Source organism: Prosopis cineraria, unplaced genomic scaffold, assembly GCF_029017545.1.
Source record: "Prosopis cineraria cultivar Desert tree isolate PC_DT_omini unplaced genomic scaffold, ASM2901754v1 PC12, whole genome shotgun sequence".
NCBI classification, from domain to species: Eukaryota; Viridiplantae; Streptophyta; class Magnoliopsida; order Fabales; family Fabaceae; genus Prosopis; species Prosopis cineraria.
In genome coordinates this window covers 19749542-19762907 of record NW_026555343.1, presented here as the reverse complement: position 1 = coordinate 19762907, position 13366 = coordinate 19749542, and the positions used below count along the sequence as shown (strand labels likewise).

Below are 13366 nucleotides of genomic sequence, written 5' to 3'. Positions count from 1 at the left end.
TAAAATATATTTTTAAATTATTATTTATAAACAAAAATAAGTAATATAATATTATTTTTTAAATTTATTATATAAAGATATATTTAAAATTTTATATACTTTTATTTCTTATACTGTATTTGCATTGATGTTAATGATATTAATAAAAATAATTTATAAAGATGAGTGAAGAAGTATAAATAATTTTATAAAATAAGAGAAATTTTTAGATAGAAATTCTCATGCACTGTTATTTTAATTGATTTTATCTGTATATTTAATTTTTTAATATTTTTTTATTATTATTAATATTAAAATTAATTTTTATTTAGTATTATTTAAATATTATATTTTTATTAAATGAATTATAAATGATGTGGTATATTTGGTTTAATTAAAAAATTTTCTCACCCCGATGAGCACGCCTAAGATGGATCCGCCTTGGGTGATAGTCAGTAGTCACATCATGATCATGAAAAATTGTTATTAGTCAACAAAAGAAAAAAAAATTGTTGGCCCTTCTTACAAAATTTATAATCCGAAATACGTTGGGAATTGAACCCAACAGATGGCTAAGGGAATTTCACATAAATTTAAAAAGGAAAATCTCATCCATGCACTTCATAACACAAAATCTTTTACTTAGGAACTAATAAAATTTAAAAACGCATGACATGTAGAGCTGGAAATTCGAGCGGGCCGGATTTATTTGAGCTCGGCCCGAATAGGCCCGGCCCGAATAAGCTCGCTTCCTCGAAAAGCCCGAATAGCCAAGTCCGGCCCGAATTCCTTCGAGCTTCGGGCGGCCCAAATACCCGAATTTAATTTTTAAAATTATTTTTAATTATTTTTTTACTTTGAAATTAATTATTTTATTTTATAAAAAATATAAAATATATTTTTTTAATACTTAAATGATATCTAGGACTCAAATATATGGTATTTTAGCATAAAATGATTTAAAACTTAAAGAATTAATTAATATTTATTATATTATATATATTTTTTAAAAATATAATTTTTTTATTCGGGTATTCGGGCCAAGCCCGAACCCGATCGAGCTTGGCCCGAATTTTTTCGGGCCTATTCGGGCCGAACATAAAAAAATACTTTTTTTCCTAAGCCCGGCCCTAAAATTTTTCGGGCCAATTTGGGCTAATCCGTCTAGCTTAGCCCGAATTACCGGCTCTAATGGCATGCCTCAAGGCTCTGTTTATAAATTTTGTTGTGGATGCATATTTGCTCTTATCTCAATAGAATACACAAAATGATGTTTACAAATTATCAATACAATATTCATGAATATATAATATATATGATAAACATGGTTTAAGATGAAGTAAAATATAGAAGCAAACAAAAGATAAACAACACAATGTCCATCAATTCTTAACACAATGAACATAATAAATAACATACTTTTATTGAAATAATATACTTTCATTAAATAATCATCCCAAATTATATTAGACATATATATTATAACTACGTAAAAGTTGTTTTAACAAATTTGGAATAAATTACATATTCTTTTGATAACTAATTAAAGTTGTGTTTTTTTAAAAAAATGTTGATCTTGTTAAAATTTATATCTTTCCTTTTTTATCAAGATAATGTTTTGAATTAATAACTAATGTGGGTTTTGGCCTAGCCTATCCGGTTCCATAGATTAGACCACGAAGCTGATGATGAGATTGGTGATCGGAGAAGATGATGATGATGAGAAACTTGGAGAGATGGAGGGAGATATATATAGATATAGATACAGTTCCTTGCTATGGGGCTTGGAGTCAGTGTGTGAGATTGGAATCAAACGATGGAGATTCATCTGATGGAATGTTAGGGAGCTGACGATGGAGACTCTAGCTCTCTCTCCTTCAAGAAAGATAGTGAATGAATAGCTCAGGAAAGCGAACATGTATTTAATATTTCATTAGTCAACAGATAGCTAGGGGAATTTCGCAGAAATTTGTAAGGCATTGTTTTTCTAAGCATATAGGATGGCACCCCGGGGAGCAGTGTCGCACTCAAGAGAGACAGACAGCTTGTCGGGCTCGTCTTCGGTGTTGTCTTGTTTGGCATATCATGACGTGACTATCGACCATCTGACAAGGCGGATCCTTCTTGGGTGCTCATCTTTCCTCTTTTCTTGGCCGAGACATTCATTCATTCCCTCCTATTTATCACCTTTTCCTCACTTTCAGTATCTTTCTTCTTTATAAATCACCTCTCAATTTTCCTTCATTGCCATCATCGTCACAACCACCTCGTCCTTCACTTCTTCAAACTCGTCTCTCATCTCTTCCACTCTCAAGCTTTCCTCTCTCTGTCTCCTCCCTCCCTGACATTCCATCATCTGCTCCGATCACCAATCCCTCATTTCCGACAACTTCAGTCCATGCCAATGCCTCACCCTCGCGCCGTTGTTCAAGCCAACCACCACCTCGCGGGGGAGTTCCAGCTCACCGCACCCAGCTCCGACATCCTTACCACACATCCCCTCCCTCTTTCCCTGCGAGTTTTTGATCTTCTGGTCCCATCACAAATCCCAATATTTGAACCTCACCGCCAGGGACCCATGGCCATCGACCACCCCCTCGCGCTCAGCTCCGTTGTCCTCAGGACACCTCTTCCTCAATCCATGTCCGATCCTCGTGACGGTGCTCAAGCAGACTACATCCAGGGACTTGGGGCCAACGATCCAAATGGCACTGGCGACACTGTCTCTGACCATCACGACATGCCTGCAGCTCAAAATTCTATGGGAAGGTAGTATATTCTACGCTTCTGTTCCTTATGGGAAATTGGGAAACCAACAAATTAATCATCGCCAGCCCCTCACAAATCTTGGGCCCGTTTGGATTTAATTTCGGTTATAAAAAAAAGATATTGAAAAAAAATTAATATGATTAATTTTGAATTTAATTTATTATTTTATGTATAATTAAATTTATATTATAAAATTGATTAATAATATTGATTTTAATCAGAATTAAAAAAGTAAAATTGAAAAGCATAATTAAAAATCATGTAAAACTGTGGTTTATATCCAAGCACCCATGTTGCATGTTAAAATCAAGTATAACTTCACTGCCATGTTTTCTTAAAAATATCCAAACACTCATTGTATATGTCAAAATTAATTATGAACTTAAAATCATAATTTTTTTAAAATTATCCAAACAATCATATATAGTATCCCATAAGCTACTATTGTTTCCTTATTTGGATTTGTTCATAACTTCTATTACAACTTATACAAAACCACACTTTTTTTGAATCTTAGCATGCTATATGTCATTCATTTTTGTTTTTTTTTTCTTTTTCCTTTTGGCATTACATACAGGTCCTACAGGAAGCTACTTCACATTGCCATAATGTTTCTGATAACTACGTTCAGTGTTTTCCTTCAAATTGAATACCAACCCAAAAGATATCTCCATTTGATGATCATCCCACCATTATGGCAGTCATTTTTGTCAACTTATGCCTCTATGCTATGGCCTTGATCGCAGAATTTAAACTTCAAAGTGAAAAGCCTTACCTTTCCATCATCATAACCTTTGGTCCAGTGTTCGGATTTCTTGTAATTGTGCTGCTTGTTTGGATGTTAATTCCACCGTTGGGCATGGTCGCATCCATCATATTGAGTGTCTTTACATTGAATTCTGCAGTCACTTCATTCCTAATGATCGTCAGGCATTCTCAGGTGTCAGACAATACTTTGTCTCAGAACCAAAGTGACCCTCTGGATCCAGTAGTGTGAACTTAATCATCTATGCAATCTGAAAGAGAATTCAGCATCCTTCTCCCAAATTTGTTCCTAATCGTTAATTAATAATTACGTTTATTTATAGGAGGAAACAATATCTCACATATGGTCCATGTATCATTTGCCATTCTTTCTGAATTCTGCATATATCCCTTATGTTATCCTGGTTTAGGCCTTCATCATCTGTCCAGTTAATATATAACTCTCTGTTTAGTTTTAGCTAACATTACATTTGTTATGAACAGCAAGGTCCAAAATGTAATCTACTATATTACCAACAATCATAATTAATGAACTGATGATTAAAAGTTAGTTATGAGAAATGTAAAATTTATTATTGACTTCCCTTTTAATTTTATTTGTTAATTGTTGATTTCAGGTATATTGCTACCAAGTCTTATTAAAGTCAATTTTTTTTAGTGAATTATTAAAGTTAATTTTATTGGTGCACGTATACAAATTATTAAGAGTATCAATGTCAATAAGATATGATTAACAATATACTTGAGACCCTAGTTGTGGCCTAGACCAAACTCAATTTGGCAGCAGGACGGATCCATATATAACCACCGGTTTTTTTTTTGGGGGGGGGATTTTTTTATTTTTAGCAAATTTATTTCTATTCTTAATTTGTCAAAATTTAATATTTAATTTTAGTATGTTGTAAGAAGTAATTTTATTATATAACATTTGTTATAATAAATCATATGTTGTAATATAAAGACAAAGAGTCAACAATGTTCTTCTTTATTTAATTTGTTGAATAAAAAACTTGCAAATGGATAATAATATCACTAAAACGTATTTAGGATCACAACAAAATGAAAGGACCTACTTATGCTTTTTCTTTCTATAAATAGTATGATAATTTTTTTGGCCTCAAATAGTACATGATTGCTTCATGATAATTTTAAAACTTATGTTGACTCAAAAATAGTCATTGTCGTCAAAGCCAGAGTCTATGTAATTTTCTAAACATTTATTACAAAAAAACCATGTTTGCTTTCCGACAAAGAAAGGAATTTTTTTTTTTTTATAGAAGTGTATATGCACTTCGTATTTATGAGATCTGGTGGTAATAAGGTTATTTTTCCTTCAGGAGCACTTAAAGAAAGAGTAGGCTGTATTTTTTTTTTGGGGGGGGGGGGGCTGGATTTGGAATACCATCTAAACACAAATGTTATTTCTTTTTCTTTTGTTTTTTTTTGGGGGGGGTATGTTAACTAAAGTTTATTTGGTAAAAGTAATTCTGGGTAGCTTTTAACTAAACACAAATTTTTGAAAAAAAAATTAAAAATAAATTAATTTTTGACAAGTGAAACTTTGAAAAAAGAACTTTTACTAAACTGAAAATTGAACCAAACTCACACTAAGATGTATACAAACGAGAAGAGAACAGTACATATTCCAAATCATCATCGATTCAGCCGGTGAGCAGAGCAATAATTAGGAAAATGGATCAAGAGGGAGAAGAAATTAAAGTATATACACGACAGTATATTTAAAAACAAAAAGCAAAACGGATATAAACCATAAGAATGAAACGGCGAGAGAAAATGAAGAACATGGTGAGAAAAGAGAAGAAGAGAGAATCATACCTTCGAAGTAAGAAATGGGTCTGTTTGATGGCTCCTCATGAATAAATATCCTAATAAAGCTAACGTAATGGTGCGTCGATGTATTCAAATTAATTTGTGGGAAAGGAGAGGACTACAAGGGCAAACAGATCAGATCGATATAAGAGGTTCACAATCACAGCAAGGCAAGCCAAGGATTTAAAGACGACGAGCTTCACTAACCAAGTCTTCTCTGCATGGGCCCCACCTCAGCCACCATTCAAAATATATATTTTACCCAGGCATGCATGCAAACTGGTCGGTATGTACAGTAGATTAATTAGTTGAATATATATTATAATCGTGGTAGATTTCATTTGTACCATTCAAAAGTTTGAATTATGTTTAATTGGATTAGTTAGGTAGCAACTACTTAATCAAGGTTAAACATTGATATTTTAAAGGTAATTAGAGGAGAAAAGAATATAAGGATAAGATCAGTATTAAAAAAAATTACGCGACTTGTATGCCTTGTCATTACAAGAATCCTGAGGTGATTAATTAGTTGATTTTTTCATCAAGAACTTGTATGCCTTGTCACATATTTTACTATTCATCATGAAAAAAACAATTCAAATAACTAGCGATCTTGAATTTTGAACTTTCAAAATAATGTATTTTGAATATCACCTCAAAATACATCTAATATTTAAATAAAGGAGTTTAAGCCTAATAGGGGAGACCCTCACAATATGATGAACCAATATTTCAATCTTCATTGAAAGAGATATTCTCATTTAATATCTGACTATAACTCGATATGATTTCTATCAAGGATATCTATGCACAGTAAAAAATGTATTATTGATACAGAAACAACATATCTACTCATATGACAATGAGGGGAAGCTACTCCCTCAATTTTTATTTTGAATTTTTTTAATATGCATACATATGCATGCATATACACACATGTATATAAATGTAGTATGTATCATATCATATGTCTCTGTTTTTTTTTTATTTGGGGCAGAATCATATCATATGTCTCAATCCCATAGTTAATGATTGATTGATATAATAATATCTTTATATGTGTAAATGTCCCACATCTCAAAATTCCTCGGTGTTATTGAACTAGATCATGAGTTTGCTTTTTTTTTTTTTACATAACAGGAGCAAACAAATTTGTTTATTCTTCAGTCATGTTAAAATTTAGAAAACAAGTTAGAAATTCATTACAATAAAGTTGCAAAATTAAAAGTCAAACTTGCAAATTCTTAGATTTTGACATTTGAGACCTAGGTTGAATTAATTGATCCTTTTGGGACCTCTCTTTCATTCTTCCTTATGTTTTTACCCCCTTTTGCAATGAATAAGCATAATTTGGATTCTTTTTGTTGCATATTTAGGCCTCGTTTGGTATGATGGAAGAGTTTTGATGGAATTGAAATCGGAATTGGAATCAGAATAGAATTGAGTTATAAATGTATGTTTGGTGTGAAGATGGAATCTGAATATAATATTAATAAATATATCTATTTAAAATAGATAAAGACCAAAAATGCCCTTATAAAAAAAATAAAAAACTCAACCATCATGATGGAGTGTGTATGTGGGGCACTTATGACAATTCCATAGAATTGTGGCAATTCCATCATGATGTAAATGGAATTGAATTCTAGGTATTTTGGTAGAATTGGAATCCATAAAGAATTGGATTCATGCATACCAAACAATTGAAAGCATAATTCCAGTTCCAATTCCATTTCTCTTGAACTCAATTCTAATGTACCAAACATGACCTTAATGTCACGAGCGTTGGGGATAGGAGAGGAAAGGCTGTGATGATTCTTTTTAGTTTGAAATCAATAATAATAAACCTACCTAGCTTGGAAGTGAAAAGATGTTTTCACTTTAAATTTGGAATTAAAAAGAGTGCATTGATGATAAAGTCCTCCACCAAATGGATAGTACTAGTAATACTTCTTAAGTTTCATGAAATGGTGAAATGCTGTTGCAATTTTAATGTTAGCCAAAACTCAATAGAATCAGGGAATTATACGGAAATAATTAAACAGATGATAAATCACAAAGGCATATATAATAACATAATCTACGGAGACGATACGTAAGTGAGAGATCTAAAACCAATTTCTTTTAAGGAGCTGTGGGCATAAATCCGATATAATGGTTTTGTATGGAGTACACGCACATGGTTTCCTCCTGTAAATACATAAATGAAATAAATTTGGGGAGCAATATCAGTTTATGTCCCTCCTTTTATTCCATCTCACAGCTCGAATGTGTTTCTATTTTTTATTTCAAAAAAATATTATTATATTAAAGAATGTAAAAAGGTAGGGATGGACAAGTCATATGACATATTCCCTCGGCCTCGGTGTTTCCTATTAAAAGATTTTTCATATTAGTTGAGATTTTTCGTCAAAGATAACGGACCATTTATAAACTTTTTTTTTTTCCAAAAATGTGCTTCATAAAGTGAGACGATTAATTATGTTGTATGTGTGTCAAAAGTGTGTGTGTCAAAATCCCACATTAACTAAAAAAAGGAATCTCCTAATATATACATACTAAGGAATGAAGTGGGCTAGTAAAATGAGTTTGAAGGAGAAGTGGCCTTGCAAACATAAGACAGGCCAACGCAGGATAATCGCAGTTGAAATCAGCCGATTCGCCCTCCTGCATGCAAGTTCAAGAGATAATGGGTTTATTTTACTGAGTTATTTTTACAAAAATAATTAAATAAATAATTATTTTTAGCTTACCCGAAAACCTCTGGTTTTGCTATTTTGAATTTAAACTTGAAGCTTTGGCAGTTTTTCCAGCATTAAATCTCTTTTGAAAACTGATTTTGTGAGTTAATCTTTTGCTACCAATGTCTCCAGATAAATCGATTTTGTAAAGTTAATGTCTTAGACATTTTGTCTGCCAAACGTCTGCGGATTAATGGACATGTGTAACTAAAGCATTAATCCATGTACATTTTGCTGTTTAAAACATGTGAAACTGAAGCATTAACTGGTGATTATGAGCCAACGTTTGTGTCTCCATCTTTGGGCTATATATAGCCCCTGGGTGCTGACAGAAAAGGTAGACCAACCTCTTAAATTTTTGGTGTTCTCTCCCCCTTCTGCCTTCTATTCTTGTGTTCGCCTGTGTTGTCTGTTTTTATTCTTTGTTGTTCTGTTCCCTTGCTCCGCCGTAGGAAGTGTTTGTTTAATCCTGAAAAACTGCCGGTTCGTTGTTACGGTGTGTCGGAATAGTTCTTAAGGATAGTGTCCTTCCGGGCACGACTCAAATAGTACGTGGTTCGCCGTTCACGTCTCTTGCTAGTGCAGCCAATAATTTAAAATGACATAATTATAATGAACTACTAATAAAGAAGTCATGGAGGGCATGATTAAATCAAAAGATGAAGGAGACCTAGGATGTAAGGATTTTATGGGTTTCAATGATGCATTACTTGCAAAAATTTCATGGATAGTGTTTCAACATCGTAATTGTCTTTGGGTCCGCCTTTTAAAGAGCATTTACTTCCCCAGTACTTCCTTTCTGAATGCCAAGAAAGGATCCAAAACTTCATGGGTGTGGGACAGTTTATCAGCGGACAAGGAATTTTTGCAGGATCACCTTTGCTGGCAGGTGGGAAATGGCAGTTTTATCCAAGTATGGACGGATCCGTGGGTTCCAGGGGCTGATAAGTATCTACTCAAACCCAAGGCAGATGCTGCAATTAATACAGAGTTACCAGTGGCAGCATTTATCTTGAGTAGACAGTGGAATTTGGACCAGATAACAGGTGCTATAGAGCCATCCATGGTGGAGCTTATCAAAGGAATCCACCTTGCAGCTACAAGCCTAGGGGATAAATTAGTATGGGCAGCTGCAAAAAATGGTCAGTATAGTGTGAAAATAGGCTATAGAGAGGCAGGAAGGGGTAAGGAGGATCCTGCCCAAAATAATGTCGGTACGTCTAACGCTATGGATGTGGGAATGTGGAAAATTGTATGGAAGATAAGAGTGCTGCTAAAGGTAAAAAACTTCATCTGGCGCATCCTAAATAATGCTCTGGCTACCAGGGAAGACTTATTTAAACGAAGGTGTGCCTCTGACTCCATCTGCCCAATCTGTCGGGAAGAATCAGAATCTCTTGAGCATCTCTTTCTGATTTGCAAATGGGTGAAAGCTATCTGGTTTGGGTGCCCCCTTGGTTTGTTGGTTAATCATTCGCATGGTCACAACCTTGTTGTATGGCTGAGTAATATTCTGCCATAGACTCATAGTTTCACTGATTATGAGAGAGTCTATGTGGCAAATCTTTGTTGGTTTACATGGAAGGCTCAGTGTAACAAAGTCTTTGAGCAGGTGGACCCATATCCGTCTAAGGTTATTGAACTTGCTAATGGGCTAACATAGGAATTTTGGCAAGCAACAGAGATTGAAAAAGCTGCGCCAACAAGTATACATGTTGATCGGTCACTAAGATGGGAAAAACCAGCATCGGGGTGCATAAAAGTCAATTGCAATGGTTCGTTTGAGGTAAGATCTCAGAAGGCAGGTATTGGCGTTGTGTGTAGGGACTCTGCTGGCAATTTTCTTATGGGTTGGACAGAACATGTTATTGCTGATTCCTCCTTTCTGGCAGAATTGTTAGCCCTTAAGAAAGCCTTGTCTCTGTGCAGGGACTGGTGTGACAAGCATCTCATATTTGAAACTGATTGTGCTGAGGTTTTCAAAGCTATACAGTGAAGAGACCTTAGCCATTGTGCTTGGAATTATTATGAGATCCTTACAGATGTTTTCGATGTGCTGGTGGGTATAAGAATGATTTCTTTTTCTTTAATTTCTCGTGAGAGAAATGCTGCTGCCGATTATAAGGCTGGTTGGTTTCTCAGATTGATAGCAGCTGTTTTGTTGTAGCTGTATTTTTTATTTTTGATTCAGATCTGTACCACTGTCAATCATTTCATCATCAAGCTTGGAGATATTCCTATTAAGTAAGTCAATTTTTTCTTTGGAAGCAGGGGATTCAAAGTATCATTTTGATATGGAGATGCAGAAAAAGTGAAATTTGGATCAATTTTGCGGCTGGAATTCATGGAAAGCATCAGGTCCCCATCCTATCGTGTTAAATCATGTTTTTCACAACTATGCTCATGATAGCGGCAAAGGAGGCTTCCCCCTTAGCAGAGAAAAGCCAACTCTATCACATCGGCATCTTCGCCTGTGTAATTTGCGTTGGATTGGACACAAATGTTTTTTTTTTATCTTTTTAATAGCATAAATTAAAATTATATTTTATGTTTTAGCTTTTTAAAATTTAAATTGTAATCCCTTATTTAAAAATATAAAGCATTTCTAAGAGGTTAGAAGTTGGATGTTAAAAAATATAAAGTTTTTTTTATTGTTTCAAAGTGTAATTAACATGTTTTTTTTCAAAAATGTTTCATAATAAATAAATCACTTTATATTTATTTTAAAATAAATATCCTATTAAATAAGAAAAATTATGAAAAGATGATATTAGTTTGAAGATTGAAAAGCCTTAAATCGAATCAAGCTTTTCAAAGAAATTATAATGTAATTGAGTACACTCTAAGCCATTAAAATCCCAAGAAAGCAAGCTTAAGCAATCAAAAACAATTCATAAATTATTTTTCACAAATTAAAAACAATGTTGGTTTTGAAAAAAAAATTCAAGGTTTAAAGTGTTTATAATTTTTGAATTTTTATAAAAAAAATGTGGAATGAAGTGAAATTGATTTAACAAAGTAAACAAGTGAGTTCTCCAAAGTTTGAATTCACTTTCACCATCATAGAATCCTAAGTTCAATTCATTCGGCTCCTACAATTCATTTGACATTAAGTGAAATGCCTAATTACCATTAAAACTAAGTGATTGTGGCTTATAGCTAGCAAGACACAATCCCTCTAAAAGTCATGCTAAACAATGATTTGACTCTAGAATTAGACCTTGTTTTACCTTGATCATGTTCTAACAATTAGAACCAATCAAGAATTAATCAATTAAATTTAATTTAAAATCTAAACAAAATCTAAATGGTCTTGATATCACCACAAAGATTGAACAAATTAGCATTATACAACAATAACTATTGAAATATAAATTCGAACATACAGTGTGCATTATTTAATTAAATTAAAGAATCAAATCAAAGCATCTAAGTCTCTTATAGAAATGAAATCAACTTGAGAATTCAATCTAACCAGAATTGAATCACCTAGCAACACGAAAATCAGAGAATTCAAACGCGAATTATAGCAGAATCGAAATGAATTAATCTAAAAAAACTCAAGTTTAAGTCTCATCTTTCTTGAAGAACTCTAGAGAAGATTCAGCTGTCCATTTTGGTTTTATCAATGACTAATTGAAGGAAGATGGCCATAAGAGTTGCCATGGACGAAGGTTGGAAAAAGCTGTGAATGAGAGAGCGTGCGACTGAGCTCTGCGATAGAGAAGAAGATGAGTGACAGTGTGCGATGATTGAAACTGAGAACTCAAGAGGAGATGAGCATTCACTGCGTGTGTGTGAGCGGCGAGCCTTTGAACCTAGAGGAAGATGTGCCCAGATGTGCGATGAACGAGCGAGAGATGAACATGCGATGTCTGAAAACTCAGAGCTCTTGCGTTCAGTGCGACTGTGACCGAGAGAGATGAGAGATTTGTGCGACGATGAACGAACTCAGACTGAGAGGAATGAAGCGAACGAACTCAGGTGACTGTGGTAGATTCTCCGCGCCAATCTCGTGCAACTGGGGGAAGAAGATGATAATCCCATTCAGTCCCAAAAACCCGAAGATGATCACGTGCACATGCATGCTTCTGTTTCTGCGCTTTTCTTCTTTGCTGAAAAGTCAAAAAACTGATTTAAAATAAAAACAAGAAAATTATGAAATTAGCCCCTAAATGCTTAAACAAATAAATCTAATGAATTAAACCAAGTAAAATCTAAAAAATAGAATAAAAATTATTCAAATAATAAAATGTGTCAAAGAACTGAAATTTCATATTAAAAATAATTAATTTCAATAAAATGTGCACAATGGCTAAAATACTCATAATGCCAAAACTTAATGAAAAATGAGTTAATGATCAAATTCAGTGTCAAAATCATGCATATAAAGGTCTAAATTAATAAAATATGATCATAAATATAAAAAAAATATGCAAAATATGTAATTCATAAAAAATAATTGACTACTTATAAGATTTTATTAAAAATACCTTATATTTTTAAAATAAAACGTTAGTAATATTTTTTGGTATATTATGTGAAAGCAAAATAAATTATTATTTATATTTTTATATTCTAATAACTAAAAAATTCTAATATTATATTTTAAAATAAAAAACATAATTAATAGAAGTTATTAAAGAAATAAAAAACTATACTTATTTTCTTATGTCTTTTTAAAAAAATTAATAAAATTTAACTTTCACTCATCTCTTTCATCTCTTTTAAACAATATGGATTAATGTTCCTTGCCATGCACGGATATAAAATTTAGTTAATAATGAACGATGAATTCGGAGGCTTGGCCGTGTTACCCAACTCTCTCACATTCTTCCCTGTCATTACTCTGGCATTAATAACCACGTCACAATAAAAATAGTGGGTTTCTTAGAGGGAGAGTTTCACTTAAGTCCTCAAGAACATGAAAATTTAACATTAAAGTTCAATAAAATTTGAAAACATGCAGCATGCCAATCAAGTATGAGTGTATTTGAATTTCAGTTGAGTATAATTAGTTATAAAAATAATTAAATATTATGAGGTATATAATTGATTTATAAAATTAATTAATAAAATTGATTTTAATTAAAATTGAAAAGTATAATTGAAAAGAAAAATTGAAAATCCAGTACCATGGTTTTGTTGGATAGATCAAATCAAAGTCAGGTTCCAAGGCATCAATTCAATCACATCTTTAATGAATTTTAAAGACTGGCTGTTTAATGAATTCAATGGTATCCTATTGACATTGACGCTCTGAATAATTTTTAAATATGCAC

At 32.9% G+C, this 13366-nt stretch overlaps 1 protein-coding gene across 6 annotated transcripts; it reads right to left on the bottom strand.

Annotated features, from left to right (window-relative positions):
- Positions 1 to 1873: 1873 nt before the first annotated feature.
- LOC129287629 (uncharacterized) lies at positions 1874 to 5487 on the bottom strand. 6 transcript variants are annotated; one of them, XM_054923853.1, is made up of 4 exons: positions 5350 to 5487; positions 3855 to 3934; positions 3524 to 3664; positions 1874 to 2738 (listed from the first exon to the last, which is right to left on the bottom strand). In XM_054923853.1, exons 2-4 carry the CDS (start codon positions 3863 to 3865, stop codon positions 2519 to 2521), a joined length of 372 nt encoding a protein of 123 aa, XP_054779828.1. In that variant the 5' UTR covers positions 3866 to 3934; positions 5350 to 5487; the 3' UTR covers positions 1874 to 2518. The 6 variants fall into 6 exon arrangements, 2 of the variants coding, with proteins under 2 accessions (XP_054779828.1, XP_054779829.1); XM_054923854.1 differs by having other exon boundaries at positions 1874 to 2723; XR_008587756.1 differs by having other exon boundaries at positions 1874 to 3764.
- Between the last annotated feature and the right edge of the window lie 7879 nt (positions 5488 to 13366).

What these genes read in the sequence shown, in the direction of transcription:
- LOC129287629 (XM_054923853.1), bottom strand. An exon ending in AAGGTTATGATGATGGAAAG is followed by an intron (nt 2,739 to 3,523) that starts GTAAGGCTTTTC and finishes ACCTTCCCATAG; the next exon opens with AATTTTGAGCTGCAGGCATG.